Source organism: Protomyctophum parallelum (genome assembly GCF_964188405.1).
Source record: "Protomyctophum parallelum genome assembly, chromosome: 1".
In the NCBI taxonomy this organism is placed as follows: Eukaryota; Metazoa; Chordata; class Actinopteri; order Myctophiformes; family Myctophidae; genus Protomyctophum; species Protomyctophum parallelum.
The window spans coordinates 19,995,856-20,014,502 of record NC_139697.1 but is presented as its reverse complement, the minus strand read 5'-3'; the positions used below and the strand labels follow the sequence as shown (position 1 = coordinate 20,014,502).

Below are 18,647 nucleotides of genomic sequence, written 5' to 3'. Positions count from 1 at the left end.
TCAAGGTTCAAGGTTCAAGGTTTCTTTTTTTTGTCTCCCAAGAGAGAAATTTGTCTTGGACCCCAAGGACCCGCCCTGCAGCATACAGATACAGATACAGATACAATACAATACAATACAAAACAATACACAATACAAGACAACAAAGGCACACAGTGACCCATACAACATAAAAAAACACACACCAACATACCTAGTGCAAAAGAGGAAGAACATCATATCATAACCTTCGACCCCTACCCTGTCTGCCCTCTGCAAGGACTCTGTTAAGGAGTGTGATTGACAGAGGGACAAAGGAATGCTTGTACCTATTATATTTGCACGCATGGACCTCGTACCTCCTACCTGATGGCATTAGCCGATACTATAGTATAGGGTATAGTACATGGGAGGGGTCAGACACAATTTTCTTAACCTGTCCAATGGTGGCCTGCTCAAAGATGACCAGGGGGGTGATCGGAGGTGTAGACATTGACATGTTACCTAATGAGCTAGAGCGGTAGACAGACATACTGTGCATAATGTACAGTATGAACTATAAATAGATAAATGTAGCCATACGTATCTTGTACAATCTATCACCGGTAATACGGACACATACATCTATCATCCATGAATGAATATAATGCAGTGGATATGATGTTCAGCTATCAGCCTATAACATGTACAGTGTTAGTCAGCCGACTACAGTGGCAATACAGATTGTACTGTACCGAGATTGCACTGTACCGTCAAACTTACAGTGAATCCAATTTGCAATATACGATATATATATATATATATATATTTGTTTTAATATATTTTTTATCCCACGATTTTGTAACCCATTTTTCACCCCTGTGTCAATCATCTAATGTGATCCTGGGCTCTACATACCCTCCACCAACCTAGTCCCCATATATGGGGGACAAGGGGAGAGCAACGGACTTGAACTCATGCTTCCTTCATGCCTGAGTGTCCAAGTTGCTCCTTTTACACCTGACAGGGGGGAGTTTCCCTGGTTGGACGTAGCGCGTGGAAGGAACACGTTATTCCAACCAGTTCCTTTCCCCTCCATCAGGCGCACCGGCTGGCCAGGGGGAGGCAGTTTAGTGACCAGGATTACTGCATGTTTTTTGTGAGGGTACCTACCCTAGGGGACACGGGGAGAACATGCAAACTCCACACAGAAAGGCCCTTTCGCCAGGGCCTTTCTGTGTGCAATATATGATCTTTAAAACATGTGAGACATTTACAGCACTCTGATCAGATTAATGTCCCAGTATATAGTCTGTGAGCAAAAGGGCCAGAGAGAAGGAGTGGCGGTGGGAGTCATTCATTTCAAGGATAGAACGCCATGCACACAGAGATGATGAAATAAGTACACGGCTTATTGAAAGGTCTCCTGCTGATGAAAACACCGCTAATGAATGGTACGCAGCGGTTTGAAAAGATAAACGATTTCGAGGACTCTCCAAATATCACACTTTATGTGTCCTTGATGGCGTTCCCATTCCTGTGCAAAACAAATATATTATGATATAATATGCATACACCGCACGGAGTGAGCCTGTTGAAGGATTTAACACCGGGAGCCCTGACATGAATTTGTCATTGTTCCGACTCCTTTTTTTTGCAGATAGCCTCAAAACAATCCAGATTGTTTTTCAACGAGCTTCCTTCAAAAGAGTCGCAGTAGTAGTCACAAGTGTTTAGCACGCAAGCGTCCTCACATTACAGCCTAAGGGGGGATATCAGAGGACGCAATTATAGACACTAATGGATCCTGTGTGAATCAAACACCTGACATTCTGGCAGCTCAACCAATCGCCGTGGATTTTGTCGACTAATACTGTGACAAAAACATGTTCGTCGACTGCTTTTTTTTTACTGATGAAAACTAAATGAAAACTAAGCTCTGATGACTAAAACTAAGACTAAATATATTCCAATTTCGTCAATAAATAAAAACTAGACTAAAATGTTAGGAAAGGACTAGTGGACAAGAGATCCAGTATATTTCATTTTACACTCGCGGTTGCATGCTGAAAATAGCCGCTCACAGGGCTACGAGTTGTGAGCTTGTAGATCGGCTATTTTCAGCAAGTGTAAAATCAGTCATTAGGACGGCATCAAGGCCTGCCAAAATACATTTTAGTCGACTAAATCAACTGTAGATTTAGTCGACGAAGATCTTATGATTTTAGTCGACTAAAACTAGACTAACACTAAAAGAAAATCCAGACGACTAAAATGTGACTAAAACTAAAAAGAGACTATGACAGAAAATCTAAATGTTGCTGTCACAATCACCACTTGATGCTGACTTAACCCCAACTGCCAACTGTGGCTAGACAAAAAAGGTATTTTTCCTTCAAGTTTTACTGCTTACTTCCCAAAGGTGTAAAATGCAGACTTGTAAAGAAAAAAAGGATTCCAAGGCTTTTGACGAAGACCTTTATCGGTCGAAACTCGTAGGTGTTTTTTTAATTGCCTTGCTCATCAATAAACCATATATTTCTTTAATTCCAATGACGTGAGCAATGTTATTTAATTAATGCTTCACAGAATCACAGGTTCAGGTTTTCGTTCACTAATCTTGTTGTATATTAAATGAATAAACACTTTAATCATTTTATATACAATTAAGAACAAACAGTGACAGTTGCTTGCAAGTTGCGTGTGCGTGCGTGCGTCTGTGTGTGTGTGTGTGTGTGTGTGTGTGTGTGTGTGTGTGTGTGTGTGTGTGTGTGTGTGTGTGTGTGTGTGTGTGTGTATGAGAGGGGGGGTGAGGCGGGCAGCAAGGCAAGGCAAGCGGAGGAAACGTTTTTATTTACTTTTTCCGTCATGTAACTATGGTTTCCAAGGTCGTACTGCAGTTGTTCATGTCGCAAAAACGAGGGCTTGATTTCATAGGGCGTGCCAGATAGATTTCAGCCGTCACATTTATTAACGTCGGGACGAAATTAAGGAAGGATCAGTGGTTTGCGATCACTTCTTTAACTATTTTTACTATTTTAAAAACCTAAAAAACCTTTTAACCCTTATCCTTTTAACCCTTTACTTAAACTAATTTGCCGTTTTTAAAATACCCGATCTACAAGTTCACAATGTCTCGATGTAGATCGGCTAGTTGAACTATTTTTAAATGTATTTCAAAATAGTAAAAAATGGCAAGTAAGTATCCTAAAAAAACCTGTCCGTATTTTAACCGGGGACTAGACAATTTCACATTCAATGTTCTTTTTTCCACAAACGAGTTCTGAAGATGGGGGCTCGTCTTATAATCAGAGCCGTCTTATATTCGAATGCAATACGGGTATTTCTCAATTTTCTTGCCAACTATGTGGCTTTTTGTTGTGCCCCCGTGCAGGTAAAGGCGACCTGATCGGGGCCAACATGTCCATCGCAGACCGCGTGCTGAAGACCAACGCGGACGTGAAGGCCCTGACGTACTGCGACCTGCAGTGCATCAACCTGAAGGGCCTGTACGAGGTGCTGGACCTGTACCCCGAGTACTCGCACCGCTTCGTCCAGGACATCCAGCATGACCTCACCTACAACCTGAGGGAGGGACACCAGAGCCACGTGAGTCTGAAATACTGTTTTGCGCTTAAGCAATAAGCCACGAGAGGTCTCAGGTTACCAGGTATTTTACACTGCCTGGGGGAGTAGGCAGACCCGACGCGAAGCGGAGGGTCTTCTACCCCCCAGCCAGTGTAAAATACCCGGTAAGCTGGGGCCTCGAGTGGCTTATTGCTTTTCTAAAACGGTTACAAACATATAGCAATATTATCCTAATAAAACTATTAAATTCACAAAAGTAGCTACGCTTTGCGCCACCAGAGCGAGCGAGCCAGAGCCACAACACTTCCTTGTTTTGCTCCGCAAGTAGCCTATGTGACGGGAGAATAGCGCTTGATGTATTTACGGGGCTGCCTGGAGCCACACATTCACAGTCATATGAGCCGGGCGGTGCTTAGACGCCCACACGGCATGTGTTTGTAAAGCAATCAAGCGCTCCACTTCCCCAGTTCAGCTACAAGGCTGCAGGATGATACAAAGTGATTGAAGGAGTGGGTTATCGGTGAAATTTACACCGGTCACGTGACGGTAACCAGCCAATCAGAATGAAGTATTGGGACTACCTGTTTTAGAATGGTGTTTTAATTCTTTCTGTGCTGCTACGTGGTAGCATTATAGTGTAGTTAAGCTGTGCCTGTAGCGCCTGCGTTCACTTTAACCCTCTAAGACCCAGCGTTGCTTTATAGCAACAATTTTATTTTAATTATTTACTTAATTATTATTATTTTTCTGTTCTTTTTTCACCTAAACGTCATCAGTGATGTTCATTGCAATGCCATTTCAATGCCATTGGTCATGATATTTGCATATAAATACCCCCACAGAGGCTGAAATTCACACAAATTAAAAAGTTCTGGACAATTTTGAACATTTTTTAACCTATGACTTTTGACCTTTAACCCCAATAAAAGTAAGTAAAATAATTGTAATATTTTTTTTTAAGATCATTAGAATGTCTAGAACATGTTTTATTCATTATTGTGAAAGATATCCCCCAAATGTAAATTATTAATTTATTATATTATTATATAATTATTATAAAAATGTCATCAAACTTTATTTTTTTATTGTTTTTAACATATTTTTAGTCTTAGTCCTAGTAGTACAAAGTAGTAGTAAGGTTGAAATCAATTTTTTGCAAGTAGAAATGAACGTGGGTCTTAAGGGTTAAGAGGATCGCTTTCCTCCCCGCTGTAGCCCCATGCATGCACACATGCCATTGGCTATCGTTAGCATTAGCGCACACCGTTTACAACATGTTCGTCGACTGCTTTTTTTACTGATGAAAACTAAATGAAAACTAAGCTCTGATGACTAAAGCTAAGACTAAATATATTCCAATTTCCACTCGCCAGAAACGTTTACATGTTGGGAGCGATTGCGAGACAAAGTCACAAATGACATGTCCGAACTTTGGATGGCTGACGCTCACCAAGGACAGCGCTCGTAGTTTCCGAGTTATGGAGGGTACGGAAATGGTCGCACCTGGCTGATAACGTCCCATATATAGCTGGGGGGTACGAATATATTCGTACTTCACAAAAAAGAAGTTAAACTGATTACAAGTGGGACTTGCCGGCTATATTGCCGTGGTGGTTGTTTTATTAGGATACAAGCCGGGGCAGTGCGATAGGAGAGCAATGCAGTTTACAAGCTTGTGACAGTTCCCGAGACGAATGTCTAGGTAATGGCTTGTGAGAGTGAGTGCAGGGAGTCAATTTACAATTTACAATTTACAATTTAGGCATTTAGCAGACGCTCTTAATCCAGAGCGACTTACATTTAGGCAAGAACAAAAGCATGGGAATACATCACATAAAAGCATTTATCATGAAACATGCGTAAGATAAGAAGGTAACAGTGGAATATCTATATGATGAAACTATACATACACTATACATAATAAACTATACATATTCACTACTATGCTATACATATGTACTATGGCGTGCTATGACTATATACAATACAATTATAGTGCTGTCTACATAACATGCTATAAGTCTGTGTCAAATGCTATCTAAGCCAACAGAAATGCTATGTAAGGGGTTAGGGTAAGTGCTATGGGCCATGATGGAGTCTGAAAAGGTGGGTTTTCAGGCTACGGCGGAAGATTGGGAGTGATGCTGCAGTTCTGACTGCAATAGGAAGTGCATTCCACAGTTTTGGAGCCAGAAGGGAGAAGAGTTTGGGACGTGTGGAGCGTTGTCCCGGCGTTTTTAGTGAGGGTACTTCCAGTTTCCCTGCGTTGGCTGATCTGAGTGCGCGGGAGGGTTTGTAGGGTTCAATCATACTTGTAAGATATGGGGGAGCCATACCTTTGGTTGCTTTGAATGCCAGCATCAGAGTTTTGTATTCTGTGCGGGCAGCGACGGGAGCCAGTCAGGTGCAAGGAATGGGAAATGGCAAGGTAAGGGGAAAGACAATGGGAGTCATCGAGGGAAACATTAAGAAAGAGGGAAGGGAGCAGAGAGGAAAGAGAGAGAGAGAGAGAGAGAGAGAGAGAGAGAGAGAGAGAGAGAGAGAGAGAGAGAGAGAGATAATGAAGTGCAGAAATAGCAAGAGGTGGTGTAATTACACTCAGGTGTGGCCCTCTCCACAAGCCAAACACTGGTGTCCCACTTTCTCAAACACACACACACACACACACACACACACACACACACACACACACACACACACACACACACACACACACACAAGCACCACATTTTGGTGTCCAAAATGCGGAAGTGCTAACGAGCGCTCAATGTTAAAGCCCAGCTGCACAGGGTTTCCTCGTCATAACTCCACGGGTCCGCCTGCAGTCCCCGCTCTTACCACTATGGCCGAGCGCCTCTACGTTGGAGATCGAGCCTCACTGGGGACTCGTTGTGTTCATTTCTAGGTGCGGACCATTTCCTCATTGCTGGTTGACCAATCGCCATTGGTTCAGTGATTGGTTTGAAGAGACTACTTAAGGCCTTCAGTTCAAACACCTGTGGTCTTTGGCAGCAGTGATGCACTTTGTTTGGTTCTCTGTATTAGATATGTGAGAGCACTGGGTCATGTTTTTTGTATAATTCCTGCTTTCTTAGATTAGATTATAGGTATTGGATAATAATCTGAGAATAAGTGTTGTATCTTTATTTGGTGTTTGTTTGGGTAGTGCGTATATAGTGGATGGTCAAATTCAAGAATATAGGTTTAGCAGGATTATATTTATTTATCTGAGTGTCCATGTGTCTGCTGCTCAACCATTCTGGGTGGGAAACCCTTTTGGTGTTTTAATCATTATGTTATACGGTACTTTAGCTATGAAAAATAGCAGATCTAAAAGCTCATAGCGTGGAGTGACAGCCCCTATAGTATGTTGCTCCTAAACTCTTTGGTACAGAGTATAGAATAGCAAGCGTATATTGTTGTATGGCAATGCAACAAAAGGGTGACCACACAGGGCTGACATGAACCAGGCTGTGTGCTCTCTGTGTGTGTATTATCCCAAAGAATGAAGGGTTTATTTGTATATTGAAGACAAAAGTCATTACAGGGTGAAGCCTAAATACAAAACAAACCTGTTCTTATACCTAACAAAGGAAACCAAAAACCCAGGACAAACTAATAACACAAAAGAGGTCACCCACCCATATATGCACGCATGCACGCACGCACACGCACGCACGCACGCACACACACACACACACACACACACACACACGTACACACACACGCACACACACGCACACACACAGATCTGTAACCCATGGCAAATCTAAAAGCAGAACAGAATGATGGTGTCTGGAGGCTGGCTAGCAGGTAGACATCCAAGTGCCGGTGGCGGTCATTGTTATAGACTAGTCCACGGAGGGGTGCCCTGGGCGCCATGGCTGAGGTGTCACATTAAGCGAAGCTTAATGTGGGGCATTACCGCTCCATGGATTGGTCTATAGCAGACATGGAGCCCTGCGGCTCAACCATGCACACTCCAAGGACGGAAAACACAAGCAAACCAAAGAGAGGGTGTGACACATATACTGTAGTCTAGTGTAATACGGTTCTGCTATTTTCGTGTGAAATACTACACCTCAAACAGAGGGAAGGAAAGCCATGCCTTGGATTCTGTTATCAACGGCTGAGTAATGTTTCTATTCTGGCTCTCCTCCAGGTCAAGTCCAGAGTGTCTGCAACTTCAATCGATGCTCAGGTACAGGAATAAAGCGAGCGCCGCGCGCACACGCACACGCACGCGCACATGCATGCACGCACATACATATTGAGGATAAAAAGTGATGGGCAGAAAATTGAAGACGACAATTGGGATTGGCCGGGAGTGACAGGAAAGTGAGTGTGTATGATGTGGGAGTGTGATTTTTGTACATCTCTCTCTCAACTTTGCCTGCTTTGCTGATGGCTAATAATCCACAGCTTTTTGATTATAGCCTTTACACCAGTTCCTCTTGTCTGCCGCATCAACAACAACAACAACAACCGTCCTGACCTGCCATGCAGGCATCACCTGACCTGATCACTCAAATACTCACTCTCAAAACACTTCAATCGTTTATTATTACAAAGAGTTTAAAGGTATATTCAGTGATTTCACTTAATTCAAATATCACTTATTGTTTTGTTTTGTTGTGATAATCCTCCCTACTATAGAGTGTGCTGACCATATAAGGTGTTCCTCCCTGTCCCCAGTTAACCCCTGGGGGTCAAAAAACCTTAGGTTTCGTTTTTGACTCTCTATCCTGTTTGGATGAAAGGCTTTGCCACCTATAGCCAAAAACGAAACCTAAGGTTTTTTGAGTGAAATCACTGAATATACCTTTAAAGATGGAGTGCCACAAATTTTGTATTTTTCCAGCTTTTCATGTGTCTATGGGGTGACAGTACTTCATTAGACACCCTGGAGTCGTTTTTATGTCCAATGGTGTAATAACTTTGTATTTAGGGTTTCTTCCTGGAGGCTGAACCCTTGACGGTCAAACGGGCCAATGAAGTAAACACGGATAGTGTGACGTAAAAATATTGCACGCACACACGCACCTCCCCCTCTATACATATTTTTTAAATACGACAACCTCTGTGGGCGGAGCTGCCTGCCACATACACACGTGTGAACTGAACAGCGCAGCCAGTTTGCTTTTGCTGCTCTGTGTGTGTCTAACTGTGTGGCAGATTTTCAAACAGTCATTTCACACATTACCAGTTCACAGCAGAGCAGACTGTTTTTCGTTAGATTGGAAGCAAGTAAATGTTCACGTCGGGTCCTCAGGAAGGAAACCACAACAAACCAGTCTTATAGCCTACCTGCTCTGCTGTATAGTTGCTCTTGTTGTTCTCAAGGAGTAGGTTGTTTCTTTTATAATCACAGTGGTCGGGCTTTGTCACAGTGTGCATTCTTGTTGGCTGTTGTAGTCAATATGTATGTAGGTCCTAATACTTATACGAGGCTGTAAAGTCAAGAATTAGAAGTATGTTGTGTCGCGCTGGATGTCATGTTGCCATGTCTGGCTATTACAAGCGACTTGAGCTTGTTTTCATATAAGTAACTTTCAGGGGAGATGTGGTTGACTTGACCAATGATTCATGTGAAGGACCCTCAGATTAATATGTTGTTAAAAGGATTGGTGTTGTTGAAACGTTTTCATAAATATTCACGGCAATTTCTGTGACTTATTTTTGTGGACCTGGCCGCTTGTTTCTTTAAATCTGGCGACTTTTGCTGAAACTCAACGCAGTCAGATAAAGGACAGTTTTAATGCCAGGGTGCTTAGCTGGAGGAAATCAATAGCCTACAATATATTGTAGGCTAAATGATCTATCAAACTAATTGTTTCTGCTGTTAAACTATGATCGAATTGGATGATGAGCTGAGCTGATTGCGACAATAGGGTCAATATAATTGGAGGAAATAAATAAATGATTATAAAAAATCAGAAAAAACAGATCTGATATGGTATGGATGCATGGATTATATGCCTATACATGGATGGTGGCAGTATAAGTGCATAATGGTGCCTATACGATATCTCAGAAATATTGGAAGTGTTCACTTCTAACATTCACAAAAACATGAGTTTTTGTTACATTAGACACCAATTTGCCATTTTGTAAACAAAAGGGCAGAGCCATGGGCTGTCCTTTTATAAGGAGGGGGAGGGACTAGGACAAGTGGGTGGTCTTAAAGGAGGAGGCGGAGGGACTGGATTAGGTGGGTGGTGCTATGGTTAAACTCACGCATACCTAATGAACTGGTGGGTGTGTCCACATAAAACCATCATTTTAACAAATACTGTACACTTTTTTGAAAAAATTATACCTCATATACACCTAAATACACCTGATGATCATGTTTAAGTGTGGAAAAAAATCACGGCACTCCATCTTTAAGTAGTGAATATAATATGTGCTGAGGAGATCAACAGGTGTTGAAGTGGTGTTTTTGGAGGCCGGTATGGGGTTCAGAGTGAAGGAACAGGGGCTGAGAAAATACTGTTGGGGAATGAATTACCGTTGCTGGCGGCGATAGAGCTATTATTCAGGACGGGAACCCATTTTGACCTGAGATCAGATTCTAAAAATGTCTTCTACATCCTGACAGTTTTCTGAAAAAAAGCTATGTTTCTATGTCAGTCGTTCTTCGATTTTTCAAAAATAGCAGACCTACAAGCTCATAGCACGCCACTCGGTGGCGCGGTATGAGCTTGTAGATCTTCTATTTTCCAATAGCTAAAGCATAACATAATGCTAACACCAAAATGGGTTAAGCATTGTGTTGAAGAAATCGTGAAAATGTGGCACAAATCTTTGAATATTCTTTCAGAGCGAACGTTTTTTTTCTAAACTAAAATCTTTGCTTCTGCGGGGTGTCCCTTCAACAACATATTTTCAGATGGGGGTCAGCGGCCAATTACATATAATTTTGGGGTCCTTAATTGGCATGAAATAGTTTGAAAGTCAATGATATACAGAAACATAGGTTTTTCAGAAAACTGTCATGACTGTTAGAAGACATTTTGTAGAATCTGTTCTCAGTCCTAAATGGGTGTTAGCATTGTGTTATGCTTTAGCTATTGAAAAATAGCAGATCTACAAGCTCATAGCGCTCCACCGAGTGGCGCGCTACGAGCTTGTAGGTCTGCTATTTTTGAAAAATCGAAGAACAACTGACATAGAAACTGACATTTTTAGAATCTGAACTCAGGTCAAAATGGGTTAAATCAAGGCTGCCATGGACACAGATGGGTCTGATTGAAAAGCCTTTGGTTTATCTCGCCATTCAACCTCTCTGTCTCTCTCTCTCTCTCTCTCTCTCTCTCTCTCTCCAGCACCTGTTATATGCAAACGTAATCATCTAGTCAGGTGTTTCACAGCGACGACAAAAAAAAAAGAAAAAAAAAAGAGGGAAAGGAAAATCAATTTAGTAGCTGGCACCATTAACCTCACGACGGTGTAATTTCCTCTGAGGATTGTAGAAGTGGCGCCATTGATTGATGAGACAAGCATAGGGAGGGGACCTCATCTCTTAAATATTACCTGATCATAATGGATAATCTCGCAGGTGATCAGTTGCAGAGGTCTTTACTGACCCCCCCCTGACCTCAGTGATGAAAAGGCTCTCTGGTGTTCATTAAAGACGGTGTCAAAGTTCAGCCATTTTACCTTCACCCATGTGGTCGCCTCCAAAGTTCACCACACCTCACCTCATACGAGCCCTTAAAGCACTTAAAAAAGACTTTAGCACATTTTCATATTCAATAGACCGTTTCGCTCAGGGTTGTGATAGTCGTTACTTTTTTGTTGTGTTGGGGTTTTTTTTGTGTGTCTTTTCTTTTCTTCTTAAAGCTGCTATAAGCAATAATATGTCAAAATATTAATGACCTCTTTATTTTTTGTTATTATAGCCAGCAATGGGTAGAACGCTCCCAAAAATGATTTAGTCTCTGTGACACATCTAGGGGCCCGCAATCTGCATTCAAAGGTGTTCCTAGAAGCTTTGGCATTGGTCGGGGGGAAAAACGGTCGCAGTGACTATAACCAATCAGGAAGCAGACAGGCAAATCGACCAATGACAAAGCTTCTAGGAAAATCTTTGAATGCAGATTGCGGCCCCCTAGATGTGTCACTGAGACTAGAGACTTTTTTTGGGTTGCTGGCTGTCTGACTACCAACAAAAATAAAAAGGTCATTACAAAAGTGTGTGTGTGTGTGTGTGTGTGTGTGTGTGTGTGTGTGAGTGAGTGAGTGAGTGAGTGAGTGAGTGAGTGAGTGAGTGAGTGAGTGAGTGAGTGAGTGAGTGAGTGAGTGAGTGAGTGAGTGTATGTATGTACGTATGACGCTCTGTCTGTCTGTCTGTCTGTCTGTCTGTCTGTCTGTCTGTCTGTCTGTCTGTCTGTCTGTCTGTCTGTCTGTCTGTCTGTCTGTCTGTCTGTCTGTCTGTCTCGTACTGTAAACTAAAGTACAGTGTCATTATACTCCCTTCTCGTCTTCACCTCCAGCCAGCCGGTGTGAGGGGGAACGGACGCGTCCTCCAGGGCTACCCGTCCATCGTGGAGAAGAACAAGAAACAGGAAGAGGAGGAAGAGGAGGAGGAGGAGGAGGACGAGGCGGCGTCCCCGTCGTCGGAGCGGAGCCACGGCCGCGGTGGCCGCGGCCCGACGGCCAATGATCAGAACCTCCGGAAAAAGACGCAGTTCCACAACAACGCCGCAGGCCTCGCCACCCTGGACCCGGCCAACCTCAGCCCCAGGTGGGCTATATAGTTTCCTCCCCCCCCCCCCCCCCCCCCCTTCCTCTTATCCCATTCTGACCTGAAATCAGATTCATACGAGGTTTCCGCTGGACACACACTGGTCTGATTAAGCCATTCTGACGTGAGATCAGATTCTAAAAATTTCAGTTGTTCTTCGATTTTTCAAAAATAGCAGACCTACAAGCTCTTAGCGCGCCACTCGGTGGCGCGCTATGAGCTTGTAGACCAGTGCATGGGACATATGCATGGGATACTGGAGAGGTCGCCCCTTTTACCAACTCGCCCCCCGGGCGTACAGCCAGCAGAGCTATATGCTCAGCCTGGTATTCCTAAATGTGACCTATAAGTAAACTGATTGCTCGACTGCTTGGAAATTGTATTCACATTATGTAGAATGGGTATACTGTACATTTCAACGAAAGTACAGGCCCATGCAAAAACTGCTATGAGGATAATAAAAGCAGAAAAAAGACCAAGTCCTCCATTTTAAATTCCTCAGGACATTTAAAAGACACATTTAATATACACTTTTATGAAAGAAACGAGGGTAAAACGTTCAAACCGAATATTATTCCTAAAAGTGAAACTATGCCTAAACCTAAACGTATTCCTAAACGTATTCTCGGTAAAACAAACACAAGAATACAAGAAGCGCCCCACCGAGCGGTCGGTGCGAGGTCGGCGGAAAAAGAACAAGGGCGACTCTGACTCGTGGCGACTTCTCCGGTTACCTATGCATGCACAGCACACACACACCAATACGGTTACCTATGCATGCACAGCACACACACACCAATACGGTTACCTATGCATGCACAGCACACACACACCAATACGGTTACCTATGCATGCACAGCACACACACCAATACGGTTACCTATATGCACAGCACACACACACCAATACGGTTACCTATATGCACAGCACACACACCAATACGGTTACCTATATGCACAGCACACACACACCAATACGGTTACCTATATGCACAGCACACACACACCAATACGGTTACCTATATGCACAGCACACACACCAATACGGTTACCTATATGCACAGCACACAAACACCAATACGGTTACCTATATGCACAGCACACACACACCAATGCGGTTACCTATATGCACAGCACACACACACCAATACGGTTACCTATATGCACAGCACACACACACCAATGCGGTTACCTATATGCACAGCACACACACACCAATACGGTTACCTATATGCACAGCACACACACACCAATACGGTTACCTATATGCACAGCACACACACACCAATGCGGTTACCTATATGCACAGCACACACACACCAATACGGTTACCTATATGCACAGCACACACACCAATACGGTTACCTATATGCACAGCACACACACCAATACGGTTACCTATATGCACAGCACACACACACCAATACGGTTACCTATATGCACAGCACACACACCAATGCGGTTACCTATATGCACAGCACACACACACCAATACGGTTACCTATATGCACAGCACACACACCAATACGGTTACCTATATGCACAGCACACACACACCAATACGGTTACCTATATGCACAGCACACACACCAATACGGTTACCTATATGCACAGCACACACACACCAATACGGTTACCTATATGCACAGCACACACACACCAATACGGTTACCTATATGCACAGCACACACACACCAATACGGTTACCTATATGCACAGCACACACACACCAATGCGGTTACCTATATGCACAGCACACACACACCAATACGGTTACCTATATGCACAGCACACACACCAATACGGTTACCTATATGCACAGCACACACACACCAATACGGTTACCTATATGCACAGCACACACACCAATACGGTTACCTATATGCACAGCACACACACACCAATACGGTTACCTATATGCACAGCACACACACCAATGCGGTTACCTATATGCACAGCACACACACACCAATGCGGTTACCTATATGCACAGCACACACACACCAATACGGTTACCTATATGCACAGCACACACACACCAATGCGGTTACCTATATGCACAGCACACACACACCAATACGGTTACCTATATGCACAGCACACACACACCAATACGGTTACCTATATGCACAGCACACACACACCAATGCGGTTACCTATATGCACAGCACACACACACCAATACGGTTACCTATATGCACAGCACACACACACCAATACGGTTACCTATATGCACAGCACACACACACCAATACGGTTACCTATATGCACAGCACACACACCAATGCGGTTACCTATATGCACAGCACACACACACCAATACGGTTACCTATATGCACAGCACACACACCAATACGGTTACCTATATGCACAGCACACACACACCAATACGGTTACCTATATGCACAGCACACACACCAATACGGTTACCTATATGCACAGCACACACACACCAATACGGTTACCTATATGCACAGCACACACACACCAATACGGTTACCTATATGCACAGCACACACACACCAATACGGTTACCTATATGCACAGCACACACACACCAATGCGGTTACCTATATGCACAGCACACACACACCAATACGGTTACCTATATGCACAGCACACACACCAATACGGTTACCTATATGCACAGCACACACACACCAATACGGTTACCTATATGCACAGCACACACACCAATACGGTTACCTATATGCACAGCACACACACACCAATACGGTTACCTATATGCACAGCACACACACACCAATACGGTTACCTATATGCACAGCACACACACACCAATACGGTTACCTATATGCACAGCACACACACACCAATACGGTTACCTATATGCACAGCACACACACACCAATGCGGTTACCTATATGCACAGCACACACACCAATACGGTTACCTATATGCACAGCACACACACACCAATACGGTTACCTATATGCACAGCACACACACACCAATACGGTTACCTATATGCACAGCACACACACACCAATACGGTTACCTATATGCACAGCACACACACCAATACGGTTACCTATATGCACAGCACACACACACCAATACGGTTACCTATATGCACAGCACACACACCAATACGGTTACCTATGCATGCACAGCACACACACACCAATACGGTTACCTATGCATGCACAGCACACACACACACCAATACGGTTACCTATGCATGCACAGCACACACACACCAATACGGTTACCTATGCATGCACAGCACACACACACCAATACGGTTACCTATATGCACAGCACACACACCAATACGGTTACCTATATGCATGCACAGCACACACACACCAATACGGTTACCTATGCATGCACAGCACACACACACCAATACGGTTACCTATATGCACAGCACACACACCAATACGGTTACCTATATGCACACACACACACACCAATACGGTTACCTATATGCACAGCACACACACACCAATACGGTTACCTATATGCACACACACACACACCAATACGGTTACCTATATGCACAGCACACACACACCAATGCGGTTACCTATATGCACAGCACACACACACCAATACGGTTACCTATATGCACAGCACACACACCAATACGGTTACCTATATGCACAGCACACACACACCAATACGGTTACCTATATGCACAGCACACACACACCAATACGGTTACCTATATGCACACACACACACACCAATACGTTTACCTATATGCACAGCACACACACACCAATGCGGTTACCTATATGCACAGCACACACACACCAATGCGGTTACCTATATGCACAGCACACACACACCAATACGGTTACCTATATGCACAGCACACACACACCAATACGGTTACCTATATGCACAGCACACACACCAATGCGGTTACCTATATGCACAGCACACACACCAATACGGTTACCTATATGCACAGCACACACACACCAATACGGTTACCTATATGCACAGCACACACACCAATACGGTTACCTATGCATGCACAGCACACACACAGCAATACGGTTACCTATATGCACAGCACACACACACCAATACGGTTACCTATGCATGCACAGCACACACACACCAATACGGTTACCTATATGCACAGCACACACACCAATACGGTTACCTATGCATGCACAGCACACACACCAATACGGTTACCTATATGCACAGCACACACACACCAATACGGTTACCTATATGCACACACACACACACCAATACGGTTACCTATATGCACAGCACACACACACACCAATACGGTTACCTATATGCACAGCACACACACACCAATGCGGTTACCTATATGCACAGCACACACACACCAATACGGTTACCTATATGCACAGCACACACACACCAATACGGTTACCTATATGCACAGCACACACACACCAATACGGTTACCTATATGCACAGCACACACACACCAATACGGTTACCTATATGCACAGCACACACACCAATGCGGTTACCTATATGCACAGCACACACACACCAATACGGTTACCTATATGCACAGCACACACACCAATACGGTTACCTATATGCACAGCACACACACACCAATACGGTTACCTATATGCACAGCACACACACCAATACGGTTACCTATATGCACAGCACACACACCAATACGGTTACCTATGCATGCACAGCACACACACACCAATACGGTTACCTATATGCACAGCACACACACACCAATACGGTTACCTATATGCACAGCACACACACACCAATGCGGTTACCTATATGCACAGCACACACACACCAATACGGTTACCTATATGCACAGCACACACACACCAATGCGGTTACCTATATGCACAGCACACACACCAATGTGATCCCCTGAAGGCAGCCCTATTATACTGCACTTCACCATCACAGTTTTACAGGTAAAAAAAAGTGGGTGGTTTGGGTGGGTGTTTTTGTGCATACGGTAGTTCCCATCGTGTCAAAAACAATGAAAGGGAAGAAAGGCCTTTGTTGTGGTTTGGGCTTAAGATATTTAGATTTTGCTACAAACTGTACAACCAAAGGGTCTCTTAGCTTTAAAAAAAAATACATGAATTACGGTACCTAGCTACTCTACCTACCTACCTACCTACCTACCTACCTACCTATACCTACCTACCTACCTACCTACCTACCTACCTACCTATACCTACCTACCTACCTACCTACCTACCTACCTACCTATCTCTCTCTCTCTCTCTCTCTCTCTCTCTCTCTCTCTCTCTCTCTCTGCAGGATAGTGGACGGCACAGAGGACAGTGAGGGGACAGAGACCTTCTCCTTCTCTCCCAGCCGCGGGTGTGCCGTCAGTGGGTCGGCCGGCGCTCCAGCCATTGCTACAGGTCTGACTGCACACACTACTAAAATACCTCAAAATACCTCAAAGTCTGGGATTCAAAATGTACTTGAGTAAAAGTACTGGCGTCAAAATGTACTGCAAAGTACTCATTTCAAGTTTTCAAATACTAACAATGTTTTTTTAAATAGCAGCTTGTAGATCGGCTATTTTCAAATGCCGAAATGTAGGCCTATACAGTAGGGCTGAAGTGCATGCATGGTCAATGTATGTAACTGTATGTTACTATATGTAACTATAGTAACTAAAGTTTTAAAATAAATGTAGTCTGGTAGCCTACAATATTTGGATCTGAAATGTAGTGGAGTGGAAGTAAATTACTGGAAATTGTAAATACTCAAGTAAAGTAAAAAAAAAACATAAAAAAGTTAAAAGACAATGGTTACTTTACACCACTGAAAACAGACCATTCTTGTACTGGCACAATGTAAGCTCCATATTACTATTTATAAGACAAGACGGAGTACTGAACATATTACATGTTAATTTAATTGAATACATTAATAAAATGTAAGAAATAAATAAGATTGTAAAAAACAAAACAAAAAAAGACAATCTGGGCATCCTTGCCTTTGTTATGCAGACCTTACAGTCATTATGGCTCTGAATTATTCACTTAAATGTGTGTTCTCGTGGGTGGTGAGTTTGATTAATAGGGTGAATGTTTTATTTGCATCCCCAACACCACCATAATTTATAATGCATATGCCACGCACGCACGCACACACGCACGCAGTGGCGTGTACAGACATTTAGAGGGGCAGGTGCTCAAGTGAAAAAAAGGGCACCTTGTACAGCGCATTTTGGGGGCCGGGAACCCATTTTGGTGCTTTATAGCTATTGAAAAATAGCAGATCTACAAGCTCATAGCGCGCTACGAGCTTGTAGGTCTGCTATTTTTTTTATTATCGAAGAACCACTGACATAGAAACATAGCTTTAGATTGTGGGGGCCTAAATAATAT

At 43.4% G+C, this 18,647-nt stretch overlaps 2 protein-coding genes across 2 annotated transcripts in view; one reads left to right on the top strand and one right to left on the bottom strand.

The window, feature by feature from the left end:
* The window catches only part of LOC310867021 (cytochrome c-like), a 453,272-nt gene that overhangs the window by 282,439 nt on the left and 152,186 nt on the right, over nt 1-18,647 (bottom strand). The window lies entirely within an intron of this gene.
* kcnh8 (potassium voltage-gated channel, subfamily H (eag-related), member 8) overlaps nt 1-18,647 on the top strand; it is a gene marked incomplete at both ends in the record, with an annotated part of 139,831 nt that overhangs the window by 111,503 nt on the left and 9,681 nt on the right. Inside the window, 4 exons of the mRNA XM_083769261.1 lie at nt 3,353-3,567; nt 7,709-7,747; nt 12,045-12,295; nt 17,563-17,669. Coding sequence (XP_083625387.1) covers nt 3,353-3,567; nt 7,709-7,747; nt 12,045-12,295; nt 17,563-17,669 — 612 coding nt within the window. The remainder of the gene's footprint in view (nt 1-3,352; nt 3,568-7,708; nt 7,748-12,044; nt 12,296-17,562; nt 17,670-18,647) is intronic.